We start from the raw sequence: 18,149 nt of genomic DNA on the forward strand, positions 1-18,149 counted from the left end.
TTCCTTCTAACCCTTCAGCAATGTCACTCACAAACATATTGAACAGGATTGGCCCCAGAACCGAACCCTGAGGGACTCCACTAGTCACCTTTCCTTCCTTCGAGCGACTTCCATTAACCACCACCCCCTGGCGTCTGTCCGACAGCCAGTTTCTGACCCAGTTCACCACTTTGGGTCCTAACTTCAGCCCTTCAAGTTTGTTCAACAGCCTCCTATGAGGAACTGTATCAAAGGCTTTGCTGAAATCCAAGTAAATTACATCTAGCATATGTCCTCGATCCAGCTCTCTGGTCACCCAATCAAAAAATTCAATCAGGTTCGTTTGGCACGATTTACCTTTTGTAAAGCCATGTTGCCTCGGATCCTGTAACCCATTAGATTCAAGGAAGTACACTATCCTTTCTTTCAGCAACACTTCCATTATTTTTCCAACAACTGAAGTGAGGCTCACCGGCCTGTAGTTTCCTGCTTCATCCCTGTGACCACTTTTATGAATAGGGACCACATCCGCTCTCCTCCAATCCCCAGGAATCACTCCCGTCTCCAGAGATTTGTTGAACAAGTCTTTAATAGGACTCGCCAGAACCTCTCTGTGCTCTCTTAGTATCCAGGGATGGATCCCGTCTGGTCCCATCGCTTTGTCCACCTTCAGTTTTTCAAGTTGCTCATAAACACCCTCCTCCGTGAACGGCGCAGAATCTACTCCATTTTCTCGTGTAACTTTGCCAGACAATCTCGGTCCTTCTCCAGGATTTTCTTCTGTGAACTCAGAACAGAAGTATTTGTCTAGCACATTTGCTTTCTCCTCATCACTCTCCACATATTTGTTCCCAGCATCTTTTAGCCTAGCAATTCCATTTTTTATCTTCTTCCTTTCACTAATATATCAGAAAAATTTTTTATCTCCCTTTTTTACATTTTTAGCATTTGTTCTTCCGCCTGTGCCTTCGCCAAACGTATCTCTCTCTTGGCTTCTTTCAGTTTCACCCTGTAGTCCTTTCTGCTCTCCTCTTCTTGGGTTTTTTATATTTCATGAACGCCAACTCTTTCGCCTTTTCGGCTTCCTTTTTCTCTTGTTTTTATTGATTTTCTTCACATAAAGGTCCGTAGCCATTTTTATCGCTCCTTTCAGCTTAGACCACTGTCTTTCCACTTCTCTTATGTCCTCCCATCCTAACAGCTCTTTCTTCAGGTACTTTCCCATTGCATTAAAGTCCGTATGTTTGAAATCTAGGATTTTAAGAATCGTGCGGCCGCTCTCCACTTTAGCCGTTATATCAAACCAAACCGTTTGATGATCGCTACTTCCCAGGTGAGCATCCACTCGAACATTAGAGATACTCTCTCCATTTGTGAGGACCAGATCCAATATCGCTTTTTCCCTTGTGGGTTCCGTCACCATTTGTCTGAGCAGAGCCTCTTGAAAGGCATCCACATTTTCCCTACTTTCCGATTCCGCAGACGGAACATTCCAGTCTGCATCCGGCAGGTTGAAATCTCCCAACAGCAGAACCTCCTCTTTCCTTCCAAACTTTTGGATATCCACAATCAGATCCTTATCAATTTGCTGCGATTGAGTCGAAGGTCTGTACACTACACCCACGTAGATAGAAGTTCCATCTTCTCTTTTCAGAGCAATCCATATCGCTTCTTCCTCTCCCCAGGTCCCTTGCATTTCGGTCGCTTGGATATTGATCTTTACATAGAGAGCTACTCCTCCACCTTTATGACCATCTCTGTCCTTCCTAAAAAGATTATATCCCGGTATGTTTGCATCCCATCCATGTGATTCACTGAACCATGTCTCTGTGATAGCAACAATATCTAGATCTGCCTCTAACATCAGGGCTTGCAGATCATGAACTTTGTTGCTTAGACTGCGAGCATTTGTGGTCATCGCTTTCCAGCTATTTTTCAGCGATAATCTCCTTTTTCGTATGGATTTTTGTGTCGTTTCACTTTGGGTCCCTTGTTTGGGAAAAAGGTTTTTATAAATTTATATTTGTCACAATAAATTCTGCCTGCATCTTGTACAGATCTGCAGTTGGTTTTTGTTTGTTCCTGGTTGGTTTTTTCTGCAGATAAGGTTGGACCTCTCCTTCCTTTTTTGTTGCTCTGGAAAAATATTGTCTAAATTTCTCTGCAAGGTTTCTTTTTCCTGCTGTAGTAATATGTAGCCCATCAGTGCAATATAGCTTCTTGTCCTTCCATGTATTTCCCCATCCTCCTATGTACCTGAAGCATTCTTGATGACATCAGGCTCTGAGCCATCTATTAAAGTCCTCTGTGTTTTTCACTCTTTGCTCTCCCTATGCAGGCAGTATTTCAGAAAAAGCTAAAGTCTTTACAAAAGGTTTCACACCCTCACCAAGCTCCCGAAAAGCTTTCTGTGCTGCAAGTGTGGAGTTGTTGGCCAGGTCATTTGTTCCCAGATGGATAACAACATCAGTGTTTAAATCCTTAGTTTCTTCCTTAATTATAGTCAGTATTTGCCTGGAACTCCTGGTAGCTTAGGATCCTGGAAGACATTTCACTATTTTGGTCTCCTCGCCTTGTGTTCCAAGGTTAATGCCTCTGATGATGGAATCCCCCAACAGTAATAGTTTTCTGTTTTGGGCTTTTTTATTTGTACTTAGGGTGCGCTTGTTCTCTTGAGTTACCTTCATTGGTTCCAGTCCCACCTCCCTTCTGTTTTCTTGAGTATCGCAGTGCACTAGTGGAGCAAAGGAATTCTGTAGAGGTAATATTAGTGAAGGTGAATGTTTCTGTGTTACATGTCGCAGTCTTCCTGAGCCTACTGTGACCCTTTTATTCCTGGGCTGTTTTATTCTTTGAGGTAGAGGTGGTAAGTTGGTATGATTTTGTGGAGTGATGGAAGCTGCTTTAATTGTATTCAATTCCTGTTTAAGTTTGCAGAGCTCCTCCTTAATATTAGCAAGTTGAAGACAGATGGGGCAAGCCTTAAGCCTCCAAATAGTATGTCTTGGAATTAAAGCACCACAGTGATTGCATAGAATAAAGGTCATCTTGATTGGTTGTGAAGTGACTTGATTTGAGTAGTCCTGATTATATGGGTCTCTATATGTGAATAGTGGTCCCTGGGGTTGGTGGGACTATAAGTCTTACCCTTATTCCTATGAATATACTGGTTATCAAGGGTTATGAAAAATATAGAAAAAATAGGTCCCTTCATCAGAGGAAATGGAGAGGGGGAGGGGAGAGACAGTGATTTTTAGTATGAGTAGAGAGATAGAATATATGAGGGATGAGGATAAAAGAGAAAAGATTCCCATAGAGTGTTTGATTTTTTAGTTGATGTAATATCAATAAAGAATAAAGCTGTTTTACTGAGATTTGATGTTGGAACAGAGTGCTGATAAGTTTCAGTAATATGTATTGTGAAGAGTGAGAAAGGATACCCCTAGAAGGTGCAGAAAAGAAGTTCTACCTCTTTACGAGATTTCATGGGGTCCCTTCAAATCCCAAGCTCTCATTCTATATATCTCCCTTATGCCAAAGAGTTACCGAAAGTCCACTAGCCCAAGGAATGTAAGGCCTTCCTTTAGGTATAATTATCCCAAAGAATCCCAAGGGCCAGAGGTAGAACCCATGAAAGGCAGGATCTGGGAAAGGGAACCAGAATATGAAGAGAAGCTTACTCAGCGGGGGGAGGAGGAGGAGGAAGAAGAAATGATATTTCCCCCCTTCCCCCGTGAGGAACATGAAACACCCATGGAGGTAGGTGAGGGAGAGAGTCAGGAATGGGACATGGAAATCGATCCATAATCTAGGAGTCGCAGTCCCAAGAGAAGAGTGAATATGGGGAGGAGAACCTTTCAACTGTTCTGTGAGGGTGGTGAATTTCTCCCTTTTGACTCCATGCTTGGATGGTCAGGTATATCCTTACAACCTGAGTGACAGTTTTCACGAGTAAAAGTTTCCAGCTTTATTCTAGCCAAACCCTGTTTGCCTCTGGGTGAACTTGTAAAGTAAATCTACATAAAAGAGTAATTTGCATAAGAGACTAATCTGCATAATCAGCCAACTAGTTGCTAGGATATGAGAGTACTAAATAAGTAGGTAGAAATCAGAATCTTCAGTGCTTTTTTATGCAGATGGATGGGTAACCCTCGGGGGAAGGAATGCTCACTTCTTGCCTAACCCCCGGTAATACCATCTCTTGAGAGATACAGAGGAACCTGTTAGTGGAAAAGAGACCTCAGTAGTACAAAGGAATGGAGTGTAGAATCAGTGATTCTCAACACCTCACTGATTTGGAGGATGTTGCTATGACAGTATATTTAAAATATTTAATTTTAATTTATTTATTTGAGATTTTATATCCCCCTACATCCACAGTTCTGTGCTGGTTTTCTGTCCGGGTTACATAAAAACATACGTAACAAAATAATGACAACCCGTGGCCCGTGATTTTGTGCGGCCCCACTCGTGCTGGAGGACAATGCGGTGTTTTCCTTCTGCCGCCTCCAGCTTTTTAACGTCTTGACGGCTCCCTCTTCCGTCTTGCAGCGTTCACTCAAAGCCGCGGGCAGTGGCTCCTACGTGCCTCCTGTAGCTGACCTGGAAGCGTTCCCTCTGATGTCGTGACATCAGAGGGAACGCTTCCAGATCAGCCACAGGAGGCACGTAGGAGCCGCTGCCCGCAGCTTTGAGTGAACGCTGCAAGACGGTGGAAGGAGCAGGAAAAAGGTAAAGGCCCAAAAGGGAGAAGGGCTTGTTGAGGGAACGCTTCCAGATCAGCCGCGGGAGGCGCGTGCGAGCCGATGCCCGCAGCTTTGTGTGAACACTGCAAGACGGAGGAGGGAGCAGGGAAAAGGTAAAGGCCCAGAAGGGAGAAAGGGAGATGGGTGTGTTGAGGGAACGCTTCCAGATCAGCCGCGGGAGGCACGTGGGAGCCGCTGCCCGCAGCTTTGAGTGAACGCTGCAAGATGGAGGAAGGAGCAGGAAAAAGGTAAAGGCCCAAAAGGGAGAAGGGCTTGTTGAGGGAACGCTTCCAGATCAGCCGCGGGAGGCGCGTGCGAGCCGATGCCCGCAGCTTTGTGTGAACACTGCAAGACGGAGGAGAGAGCAGGGAAAAGGTAAAGGCCCAGAAGGGAGAAAGGGAGATGGGTGTGTTGAGGGAACGCTTCCAGATCAGCCGCGGGAGGCACATGGGGGCCGCTGCCCGCGACTTTGTGTGAACGCTGCAAGACGGAGGAGGGAGCAGGAAAAAGGTAAAGGCCAGAAGGGAGAAAGGGAGAAGGGCGTGAGACTTGAGAAGTCTTGAGAGGGAGGGAGCACAAACTTAGGAAAAATGATGGAAGGAAGGAGGGAGGGGCATGAACTTAGGACACAGAATGAAGAGAAAGATAGAGAGGAGCATGAGCCATAAGATGGAAGAATGGAGGGAGTGAGGGAAAGAGATGCAGAGGTGAGGGAGATAATAGAAAGGGAGATTTGGGTGTCTGAGAGAGGGAAAGAGATGGTGCAATTTGGGAGATAAAGAAAGAGGAGAACTGTTGGGCAGAGAGAGGAAGGACGGAGACAGAGAGAATTATTGGACATGGTGGTGGGAGAGAAGTGAGGTAGAGATGCATGGGCGCAAAGAGAAGGGGGAGAACATGTTGGGTTGAGGAAGCCTCCTGGATTTGGGGAGTTTTTTTTTTGGGGGGGGGGAGGGTATTAAAAGAAATGCCAGATTGGGCCTGGGGGAGAGCTTATGGGGCCAGAAACAGAGGACAGAGAGAGAGATGGTGGGCAATGGTCTGAAGAGAGAGAAGTTGGACCTCGGGTGGTGTGGAGGAAGAGGGAAAGAGATACTTGAAGGGAGAACTGTTGGCAAGAGAAAGGAAGAAATGGTGGACCTGGGGAAGGGAGGCAGGCAGATAGGGGGAGAGATGGGATGGGGGCAGTTGGGAAGAGAAAGGGAGAGAAGTTGGATCTAGGGATGGGAGGGAGGGAGAAATGTTAGGCCTGTGGATGGAAAGCAGAGGATAGAAGGCAGAGAGAAGCAGCATCTCTTTTTTTTTCTCCATTTCATTGTTCAGCATCAAGGGGGGAGAGAAGAAGAAAAACAGAAAAGAGAGGGAGCAAAATGTTGGACCATGGAGATAGAGGAGAGATGGAACCATGGAAGGGCAGGCGGGAAGAGAGCTGGGATAAGATGATGCTAGGGATGGAAAGAAAGGGACAGGGAATTATAGCCTGACCAGTGGAGAAAGGGATGGGGATTCTGACAGTGGTGAGCCATGTGGATGAGGTCAAAAGGGAGATGACGAGTGAGAGAGCCGTGAGCACAGTGGTAGAAATGTGGTAATGGGGAGTAGATAGAAGGGAATATGAGGCTGGGAAAGAAGTGAGATGGGAAATGGGAGAGCTACGGACTGAGAGAAGATGGAGAATTGAGAGGTAGCTGAACATTTAAAAAGAAGAAGGGTGAGAAAGAAGGCAAGATTTGAGTGGACAGAGGCAGAAAGGAAAAAGTTAAGAAAGCTGAAAGGGAAAAATCAATACGTTGGAGATAGGCATAAGAAGGAAATGGAACGACAGAAGAGGAGAAAAAAATGGACAGCAGACACTGGAAAGAGAATTAGTTGAAGATAGAGAAAAAGCAGAAAGAGAAACTGGGACCAAGATGATGGAAAAACAAAACATCCAGACAAGGTAGAAAAAATTGTTTTATTTTGAATTTATTAACTGGAATATGTTAGCTTTGGTATATGTGCATCACAATTATTTTTGTATTCAGCTGATTTGGGGGAGGGACTGGAGCCCAAAATTAGTGGATGGGCACCAAAGTTTCTCCCCGCCTGAATGCAATTTATAAATACTTGAGTTAGTGGGGGATTCCCAAGCCCTGCCAACTGAAGACATCTTCCTCCAGTCTGGCAACTCAAACTCTCCAAGCTTTGCAGCCAATGGCAATATCCTCAAGCTGCCACTGCTTTCATGCATGCATGAAAGACAAGGGGAGGAAGGAAGGCAGCTGCCAGCTGCAGAAGTTGGAGGGGGAGGAAGTGGCTGTCAGTTGTTGAAGCTTGGGGATCCCTACTAGCTACAGCAGGGGAGATGTTCATTTTGAGGGAGCCTAAGCTCAAAGTGGGAGGCCCAAAAAATCAGTAATATTTACCTGATTAAACGATCCTCCATGTGCGCTGCTGACAGCTGATTCAGCATCCCCGCTCTGATGAGGCTCACTGTAGCTGTAATAGAAGTGAATGGGAGAACCAGGATTGCGCATCCCTGCTCATCAGAGTGGGGATGTGGAAGCCTGTGGCTGCTTCCACTGTCAGCGGTGAATATGAAGGATCACTCAGTCAAGGTAAGTATTACTGCTTTTTTGGGTTCCTCTCCACAGTGTCCCTTAAATGAAGGTTTATTATTAGATATATACATCTTCTATCTTAGTGAGTGCAGATTTGGGACCTGCTCAACCTTTTTTTTGTTCATCGGCTAGTGTTAGTGCGGCCCCAGAAAAAAAAATTTTTGGCCAATGCGGCCCAGGGAAGCCAAAAGGTTGGACACCCCTGGTGTAAAGTATCTTGATAATAGCACAATTATACACTTCAGGTTTTGCAATATGGCATTGCCCTAGGGTTGCAAGGAAAAGTCAGGTGTGTAGCATGTAAAGGATTTGAGGATTGGAACAGCTGAGAATTCATTATTACATTTGCTCTTATTTGTTTGTCCTGGCCTCACCCCCCAGGTAAAATATAGCTAACAAAAAAAATTGATAAATCTGATTACAGAGATGGTCTTATCAGTTCATGTATTTGTTAAGGGATTTTAATACTGAGTTTGATACTGTTCTGATTGGGGTTTCTACTGGTTTTATAGAGTCAATGGTTGAACTAGTTTGTCAGTAGTTGGTTATTGTACGAAGCCATACAATAGATTTATTATTTGAGACTCAGAGGGAATTCCTCTGAGCTGAAGACCTATTATAACTCTTCCTGACTCATGATTGGGCAATCTTCTAATGAAGCTGTATGTTGGAAGTGATTGGGGTTTGGAGGAAGGTGCTTAGGAAAAAAATCTAATACCACAAGCATTTAGATCACTTGAGGCTTTTTCTGAAGGAGAACGGGATTAGTGGAGTAGATTTGACGGTTGACATCTGGAATGTTGGTTGTCAGAGCTATAGATTCATTGAAATATCATGCAAGTAAATTTGACCAAATTCATTCCTTAGTAAAATTAGTTGAGGGAGCTTAAGCAGAAATATAGGAAATTGGAAAAATGTTGGTGGAAGTAGTCGTTTGAGACTGATAAAGTAGGATGTGGGAAGCAAGCTTTTGCAGAGACATGCTAGAGGTACAAATGGAGAAAATAGGAGTCCATAAGAATATACAGTATTTCTCCTTGAAGAGGTAGCGATGGCCTTGTAAAATAGGTAAGTGAGACAATACATGGTTCTCTGTTGGAATGTGTGTTTCAACAGTTCTAAAACTAGTGGTGGTTGGCCTTTTGCTGAGGTTGGTGGGAAAATCGCAGAAGGGTCAGAATACAATAACACACTTAAGCAACAAATTATGGTTTTCAAAAAGTATATCTCTCCGTTTCTTAAGATCCTGAATTGATATTTTACATGAATTCTTATCTTCCTTGTGAGATTGAGAGGGGGGAAGGATTATGTAACAGTTTCTTAAGGTTTATAAATGTTTAATATGTGGACAGGATATATTTGATATAGAGCACTTATCATAAACTATGATAACTAATGGATAACTTGATGGATAATGTGGGGCATGGGGGAGGGTTATAACTCTTTATAAGTCATGTAAGGATGTTAAGTGTTATTTTACGTATAAAATGCATTCTTTACTGTTTTCACTTATTGAAAGTGTAAAAATGAATAAAAAAATTTTTTTAAAAAAGATCCTGAATTGGTTCCTGATAGTTTATAGAGTAGCTATAAGATTCTCATTTTACTCGAATTTTAAAAGGTGTTCCAGAACTTCTATTCTTAGGGATAAACTGGATATTTTTTATATGCTTAATAGTCACTTTCAGTCCTCAGAATGACCTGCTTAAAATCTCACCACACTTATGAAATTCTGTGCAGGGGGATGTACATTCTTTAGATTAGATTATATGACGTTCCAGCGATTGGTGACTTTTTAATTTCAAAGACTTTCCATGGTATTTAATATAAGGGAGGGAGGGGGGTGTAATGGGTGGGATCACAGAGTGGATTTTAAAATGTTAAATCATAGCAGAAGGCAATCTTTGCTGATTCTGTAATTCATAAACATAATAAACAGTGTGAGACAGTTTTTACAGATCAGAAGAAAGCCCAGAGCTCATTTTATCAAATCTCCTTGGGAAAATGCTATAGCCATGAAGGCATTTGAGCACTGTCTTGACCTTTGGTTTAATGAACTAATAAATGCTTTGAAATTTTTTCTTAGCTGGTGTAGCTGTTCTTTACTGCAAGAATAGGGCTTTCTGGTCCTTTTAGTTAAGTATTTTAAGCAACTCCAGACACGATAACTGATTTTTTGTATCACTTGCCACCTTATGTCAGTTTCAGAAATATAGACACTTGTAAATTATATGGTTTTCTAGTCAATTGAAGATGTAAGATAATAAACAGTTTCTTGCAGCTGTAAGCAATGAGTACATTACTCTTTCATTTTTTTCTGTTTGGAGAAAAAGCTTCTAGAACATATTATCAGTATGAATTTGGCCTTCAAGAAACTGAAAGTACTATAAAGAAACCATAGGCCTTTGTGTGATAAGTTTTAGAGCAATGGCTAAGGCAGGGTCTAGAGTGAATAATACATTTGTAGCTGGTCTAGAGTACCACACTGGCTGATGTATCAATCTGTACTGTAGCATTGACCCAGATTCACCTTCCAGCTCACAATGCACATATGTAAGAATACTGTATCGAGCCAGTTGTGGATGCTTGTTTATTCTTTAAGGGGCTGATTCTGTATAGGACGCCAGTCTCGGTGGCAACTTAAGAAGCGGCTGAGAATTCTGTCCTAAACAGAATCGTGTCTGCCCTAACAGATAGATGCCTAACTCCCCGATTCTCTAAATGGTGCCCATATCAACATGGATTCACTAGAGGTAGGTCTTTGTCAGACAAATTTAATCAATTTCTTTGACTGGGTAACCAGAGAATTGGATAGAGGGAGTGCACTAGATGTGGTATATTTAGATTTTGACAGTGTTCCACACAGACGTCTAATAAATAAACTGAGTGCCTTCAGGATGGGCCCTAAAGTGATGGGCTGGGTTAGGAGTGGAAAATGACAGAGGGTAGTGGTCAATGGAGATCGCTCTGAGGAAAGGGATATTACCTGTGGTGTGCCTCAAAGTTCTGTTCTTGGGTCTGTTCTTTATAACATTTTTATAAGCGATATTGCTGAAGGACTTTCAGGTAAGATTTACCTCTTTGCGGATGATACCAAAATCTGCAACAGAGTAGACACCTGAGATGGTGTGAATAACATGAAGAAAGACCTAGCGAAGCCTGAAGAATGGTCTGAAAATTGACAGCTAAAATTTAATGCTAATAAATGCAGTGCCATGCATTTGGGATGCAAAAACCCAAAGGAACGGTACAATTTAGGGGGTGAAGAACTTATGTGCACAACAGAACAGCGGGACTTAGGTGTGATTGTATGTGATGATCTTAAGGTGGCCAAACAGGTTGAAAAGGTGACGTTGAAAGCTAGAAGGATGCTAGGTTGCATAAGGAGAGGTATGGCCAGTAGGAAAAAGAAGATGTTAATGCCTCTGTATAAGACTCTAGTGAGACCTCATTTAGAATATTGTGTACAATTCCGGAGACCGCACCTTTAAAAAGATATAAAAAGGATGGAGTTGGTCCAGAGGAAGGCTACTAAAATGGTGCGTGGTCTTCATCATAAGGCATATGGGGACAGACTTAAAGATCTCTATATGTATACTTTGGAGGAAAGGTGGGAGAGGGGAGATATAATAGAGATGTTTAAATACCTACATGGCATAAATGTGCATGAGTCAAGTCTCTTTCATTTGAAAGGAAGCTGTGGAACGAGAGGGCATAGGATGAAGTTAAGAAGTGATAGACTCAGGAATAATCTAAGAAGATACTTTTTAACAGAAAGGGTGGTAGATGGAAGAGGTGATAGAGACCGAGACTGTGTCTGAATTCAAGAAGCATTGGTCTCCCAACCTAAAGAAGGATATAAAACTGCTGGAGAGGGTGCAGAGACATTACATTACATTACATTAGGGACTTCTATTCCGCCTATACCTTGCAGTTCAAGGCGGATTACAAAAGAGCTAACTGGACATTTCCAGTGAAGTTACAACAGTTTTGGGTTGTTTTTTTTTGGTTATAAGGGAGGAGATTAATTCTGGAAGAACTTGCAAATTGGATATTAAATTGACTGTACGTTACTGTGTGATATAACAAATAAATTACAGTTAGAGTACAAATAAGATTACGTTACATTTCAGGGATCTGAATACTTGGTTGGTGTTTTGGGGAGGAAGAGATTATTTAAGTGGAGGTTTTGGGGAGAATTTATCTAGGAGGAGGGGGAAGGGTCGGGTTAAGATATCTGGATAAATTTTTTGAAAAGTAGGGTTTTGATTTCTTTTCGAAAAGTTTTGAAGTCACCCGTTGCCGTCTACAGGTTGGAGATGGAGTGGTTAAGTTTTGCTGCTTGCGTCGCCAGAAGGTTATCAAACATCTTTTTGTGCTGAGTGCCCTTGAGTGGAGGAAAGGCAAAAGGGTTCGGAGTAGATCAGTCTGAGGGCAGTGTTTTGTATAGTCTGAAGTTGTTTTATCATGTTGGCAGGACAAGGTAGATAGAGGGAGTTGCAATAGTCCAGTAGACCTAAGACTAGGGATTGGACAATTAGCCTGAATTGTGCTGGGTCGAAGAATTTTCTTATTTTATGTAGATTTCTCATAATTAAAAAAGCTTTCTGGGATGTTTTATTGATTTGGGACTGCATTGTGCAGCATCTGTCTATCGTTACTCCTAGGAGTTTGAGTTCGGGCTGTATTGGGTATTTGGAGTTTTTAATTTTCAGTTCTGTAATGGTGGGAGTTTTGGCCTTTTCGAGCAGAAGTAATTTTGTTTTATCTGAGTTTAGTTTCAGTTTGTGGTCTACCATCCATTTTTCCACTGCATCTAGGGTTATTTCCAGTTTTGCTGTAGTGGTAGGCTCTGATGGGTCGAAGGGGAGAAGTATGGTGATGTCGTCCGCGTAGCTGAAGGATGTAACATTTAAGTTATCTAAAGTAGCTCCAAGGGAGGAAATAAAGAGGTTGAAGAGCGTAGGTGATAGAGGTGATCCTTGTGGAACTCCGCATGGGTTGGACCATGGTTCTGATTTGATATTATTGGACTTTACCCTGTAGGTTCTTGATTTAAGGAATCCTTGGAACCAATTGTAGACCTTGCCTGAGATCCCAATGGCGTCAAGTATCTGTAGCAGTATGGAGTGGTCGACCAGGTCAAATGCTGCGGAGAGGTCAAGTTAGATTAGCATCATCTTTTTGCCTTTGCTAATTTGCTGTCGAGCTGTGTCTAGTAGTGTTACAAGTAGTGTTTCTGTGCTGTGGTTGGTTCGAAATCCTGATTGTGAGGGGTGAAGTAGATTATGGTCTTCCAGGTAGTTGGTGAGGTATTGTGCAACTAGACCTATTATTTTAACGTATATTGGTATTGAAGCGATTGGTCTGTAGTTGGAGGGGTTATCTATTGGGCCTTTGTGGTCTTTCATGATTGGGGTGATTATGATCTCTCCAAGGTCTTGAGGGAATTGACCTTCTGTTAATGTGGTTTGAATATATAGCATGAGGTTGGCTCTGAATGTAGTGGAGGAGTTTGATAACAGGTAGGTGGGGTAGTTATTTAGGTCGCAAGAAGCTTGGCTGCATTTTTTGTAGAGTCGATTCATATCCGACCAATGTAATACGGGGAAGACTGTCCAGCTTCTATCTGCGGCGATGGCTTCTCCTGTTGAAGGGTTTGTTGTTATCTTGTCGAGGTGGGTGTGAGTATTGTTGAATGTGGTTCTGGTCTTGGTGATCTTATTTTTGAAATGATCTGCTAGTTGGATTGCTGTCGGAGGGTGGTTTCCTTGTGTAGCTAGGTGAGGTTTGGTGTCCGTGAGATTCTTTACTAGATTGAATAGCTTTTTTGTGTCTAGGGTTTCCGTGCCTATCATTTTGGAGTAGTAGGCTTTCCGTTTTTCCTTGAGTTTGTTCTTGTATTGGTTGATTTGAGTTCTCCATGCTATTTTTGTGTGTTCTAGGTTCTTTTTTTCCCCATTCTCTTTCTAGTTGTCTGCAGAGCTTTTCTAGTTGGAGAAGTTCAGTGTCGAACCATTTGTCTGACGGTCTGCAGATTCTGGATTTTGATTGTTCAGATGCTAGCTCATTCAGGATGGTTTTGCTTACAGTACGCCATTGTGTTATGAATTCGTTGGGGGCTATATTGGTGATTGCGGGGTCTGCTTTGTCCCAGAATGTGAAGGGTTTGATTTTTTGGCGTGTTTTGAAGGAGGTTTTGGGAGGGGGTTGCTTGTTATTGCGTTGAGCCCAATTGATGTTAAAGGTGTATTTGTAGTGATCTGACAAGAGGGAGGGGTGCCAGGCCCCATTTGAGATGTGGATTTCGGGATTGTGAGTGTGTTGGGACATGTATGCAGTGACATCTAGTTTGTGGCCTTTTTCGTGTGTGGGTTGGGGGTTGAGGATCTGGTAGTTCAGTGCTTTGAGGTATGAGAGTATATTTTCTACTTGTTTGGAGGTGTGGTCTTATAGGTGGAGGTTTATGTCTCCAAGGAGTAGGTTATAAGGTGATGTTAGGGAGTTCTGATAAATGAATTCTTCGAGAGCTTGTTTGTTAGCATTCCATTTTCCTGATGTTGTGTAACAAAGAATGCAGGTTAGAGTTCCTATGAGTGTATCGTTGGATAATTGGCAGGCTAGGAGATCTAGATGGGGAGTGGAGTGTTTGTCTACGGTCTTTAAGTTGATGTCGTTTTTTTTCTCTGCAGACCAATTATATTTTGTAACCCTTCGGGCAGAGTTCTGTGATGCTGGGATCCGAGTCAGAGGTTAGCCAGGTTTCGGCTAGGAATAAGCAACTTAACTGTTTTTTAACTATCCAGTCCTTTATAAGGTTTGCTTTTGCGGTTATTGATCTGATGTTCATATATGCACAGGCTAGTGAGGTATAGTTTGTGTGGGGAGAGGGGGTGCATTTTGGGTGGAGGAAATTTTTAGTTTGAGGGTGAGAATTGTGGACTGAAGATCTTGGTTTTGGGGGTGGTCTTTTTCCCCAGCTAGTAGGTATGCTGATATGGTTGAATGAGGAGCAGTCTATCAGGTTTCTGGTAGAGTAGAGTTTTCTGGATGGTTGAGGATGCTTGTAGGATTCTGTTAAGGTTGGGATTGAGGATGTATGGTACCCTGCTGTTTTTCTGTTGGTTAGGAATAGGAAGAGTAGTAGATGGACTAGTAAACTTGTTAAACTAGGAGACATTGTGTTTTTTTGTGTAGAGGGGTATCTTCTTTAGCCTGGTACCTGGTGTGAGGTGCAAGAATCTGGGAGGTGTAGAGAAGGTTGGGGGAGGGGAGAGTGTCTTTCTTCCACTCTGTTCTGTCTGCTATGCTCACTTGTGAGTTCTGATCTGGGAATGTTTCCTCTTCCAGTTGGTTGGGGGGAGTAAGTGAAGTGGGACTCACTCACTTTGAGGGTAAGACCGCTGGTGTTCCCTCTGAGTTTGGTGGAGTGGGCGGTTTCCCGGCGTCGGGAGCGTTGAGATAGCTTCCTTTCCTGGAAGGCTGGTAGGATGGAGTCGGTTCAAAGTAGAAAGTGGTTTTCGGAAGTTTTTGGGGAGAATGGTCGTATCTGCCGTCGATGGTGGTTGGACTGCTTCCCTGCAGTCGCTTCACAAAGACGAGCAACGAAGCTAATAAAAGGTATGGAGAACTTGGAATACGAGGAACGGCTTAAGAGACTGGAATTGTTCTCCCTTGAGAAAAGGAGACTGCAAGGGGATATGATCGAGACTTTCAAAATACTGAAAGGAATCGACAAAATAGAGCAGGAAAAAAAATTATTTACAATGTCCAATGTGACACGGACAAGAGGACATGGACTGAAGCTAAGGGGGGACAAGTCCAGGACAAATATCGGGAAGTTCTGCTCTCAGAGGAGGTTATTGCGGAATCCACCGTTCTAGGATTTAAAAGCAAACTAGATGCACATCTCCTTACGAGAGGCATAGAGGGATATGGGTGATTAAAATTATGCCCATGGCTGGGCCTCCGGATGTGCGGATCGCCGGACTTGAAGGACCGAAGGTCTGATCCGGAGATGACAGTTCTTATATTCTTATAAGCATGGAATAGGCACATGGGATCTCTTAGAAAGAGGAAGAGATAATGGTTACTGCAGATAGACAGACTGGATGGGTCATTTGGCATTTATCTGCCATCATGTTTCCATGTTTAATTGTGCCTTAGCCTGATCGCAAAGAGCTTAGCTGCTTACCTTTGTCGAGGGATCCCTTGCCATCAGCTGATCATGGCAAGGGAATCCCCAATCAGCTGAGCTGGCAGAACTCCCCGAAGCTGTGGCTTCAGAGTCCTGCCAGCTCAGATGATTGGGGGGGAGGGTAATCCCTGCCGCGATAAGCTGAGCCAGCTGCAACATAGGTCTCCCAACATCCACCCATGAAATCGGCAGGAGGGATGCCCACTCCCTTATGCCACTGCCCCCCTGAAGCCCCAACACCCCCCCTAATCAAAGATTGGCAGGAGGGATGCCCACACCCTCTTGCCACCGGCCCTCCCGAACCTCCAACACCCCCAAGCAAAGAGTAGCATTAACCATTAAACCTCTAAACCCCTCTAAACCCCTGACACCCCCCCAACCATCAACACCCCTGAATCTCCCCAAACTCCTTACTTGGGCGGTGTCGGCACTTGGGGGGGGGGGTTGGTGGCAGGAGGGAGCTGCTGATTTCAGGGGTAGGTGTCGTGGGAACCTCTGCTGCAACCGACTCAGCTTATCGCAGCAGGGGTATTTTCCCTCCAATCAGCTGAGCCGGCAGGACTCTCCGAAGCTGCAATTTCGGGGAGGCCTGCTGGCTCATCTGATCAGGATTCCCTTGCTACGATCAGCTCAGTCGGCCTCGTCTACTTTCAACTTTTGAAATGTAGGTTAGCATTTTGCTGGCCTACATGTCAGGCGTTTGTTGTGTCTCTAGGGAGATGCCTAGTGCTGCTTAAACTCGCCCAAAGCCACTTCTGGGTGAAACCACACCCAGCCTTGGGTGAGCTTAGGTGACCCTACCCGTCTCCCTAGACCCGCAACAAATACCTACAATGTAGGTGTCTGCCGTGGGGAGGTTTTTCCCCCCTAAAAACGTGCATCCTGATTGGCTGCCAGACAGTGGTAGGATGCCTACCATCGCCTACAATTGGGATGCCCATTTATAGAATTGAGACTACGACGGGAGCTCACGGCAGCCATTTCTTATGAGTGATCTGCACAGGGCAGGAGTGTAGGAAGGTCGCTCCTCCCCCCAAAAAACGCTAGACCACCAGGTAAGGCTTAAGTGATACCGGGGGTAAGAAGGGGACAGCTGGCCCAAATATTATTCACTTTTTTTAATACTCACGGGCCGGCTCTGCCCCTAACCCCTGTGGATACGGAGGGAGAAGTATACACTAGGGTTCAGTTGGTATAAATCCTCTTGCCTGAATGTTGGGTGTGGATCCTGGGGCTACACCCTATTCTATAAAAGGTGCCCAACTCGGAATGCATTTATGCAGTAGTGATCAGCAGGTATTTTTTTCACTGCACAAATCTGGGTGCCATTTACTGAATTTGGTAGTCTATAGTGTGATTGCCATCTGATTCCACTTAGACACGTAAAATAGTCAACAAATATTTTGTAGGAGATATTTGTTTGGATAACTCAATACATTTTTAAAAAAATTTTGAGGAGCTATTCTTCCTTCATCCTTACAGGTGTAGCTCAATTTGCACTGAGCTAACGAAGGGAGCACAGTTGTCAAATCAGCTAAAAATGCAACAACTTTAACCATTTCTTCATAACTATGAAACAAACCGTGCTAAATTGAGAGACAAAAAAAAATGCAAATATGCTACTTTCTCTTTAATGCTTTTCTTCTGAATTTTGTTTCTCTTTAATGTAGACTGATTTTGAACTGGAGTCTTTACGGGAAAGACAAGAAGAAGAAAAAGAGCTGATGGACTGGTGGAAGATGATGTCACAAACTTTAAATTTTTAGGAAAAGACTTAGAATTTGCTGCTTTTAAGTCCAGTAAATGTTAATATGTTGTACTGTGGACACACACGTATAGATACACTTTTTAAGATTTTGTGGGATTTACATTATTTAACATTTCTGAAATCTTGTAAATATAACATGCACTACTTAGAATCATTTGCGACCTCTTTTACAAAGCCACGCGGCAACAGCCCCAAAGCCCTTTAAATCTCTATGGGCTTCGGGGCCGTTAACGCAGCGCAGCCGCTAGCGCGGCTTTGTGAAAGAGGCTGTTGGTTTTCAGTTAGAGAGAAAGTGAAGTACATATTGTTATATGAGAACGTACTGTTTAGCAGGGTTGGGAGGAGGAGGAGGTATGGAGTAGAAAGACAAAATAGATCTATCTTATGGATGAACTGGAAATGCAATATTCTGTGTATTGTTTACGAGTACATGGCCATGTATTGTAATTTATTTTTAAATTCTTGGTAGAATTATTTGTTACGCTTATGTCTGTAGATATTTAGTATTTATACATGATATTAATGTCTGTGAGATGTGAAAAAAAAAAAAAATTGGTGTTTTACCTTACAGCTTGTGAGGTATTTTTTTGGGAGGGGTGTAAGTGCATTGTTTCTTTGTATGCCTCTCCGTGCTTTTTCAGAGTCTCTGAAGGAAGTAGCAGTAGCATAAGCCGGTTATTAGTAAGGCATTTTCATTGATACTTGCTAAGGGCATAACTCCCTTACTCTTCTCAATCTATTAATTATGTGCTGTTAAGTTTTAATCACATGATAACCAAGCCAATCAATCTGAATGAGTTCGAACAGTGCTATTTCTGAAAGACAAACATAATAAATACACTAAATTTGTTTTCGTAACC

General features: G+C 43.2%; 1 protein-coding gene across 1 annotated transcript in view; it reads left to right on the forward strand.

Moving 5' to 3' along the window:
• The window catches only part of CPE (carboxypeptidase E), a 139,095-nt gene extending 121,238 nt beyond the window's left edge, over window positions 1-17,857 (forward strand). Inside the window, exon 9 of the mRNA XM_033941901.1 lies at window positions 17,192-17,857. Coding sequence (XP_033797792.1) covers window positions 17,192-17,287 — 96 coding nt within the window. The 3' untranslated portion in view covers window positions 17,288-17,857. The remainder of the gene's footprint in view (window positions 1-17,191) is intronic.
• The last annotated feature ends 292 nt before the right edge of the window (window positions 17,858-18,149 follow it).

The sequence above is a fragment of the Geotrypetes seraphini genome, chromosome 1 (genome assembly GCF_902459505.1).
Source record: "Geotrypetes seraphini chromosome 1, aGeoSer1.1, whole genome shotgun sequence".
NCBI lineage: Eukaryota > Metazoa > Chordata > Amphibia > Gymnophiona > Dermophiidae > Geotrypetes > Geotrypetes seraphini.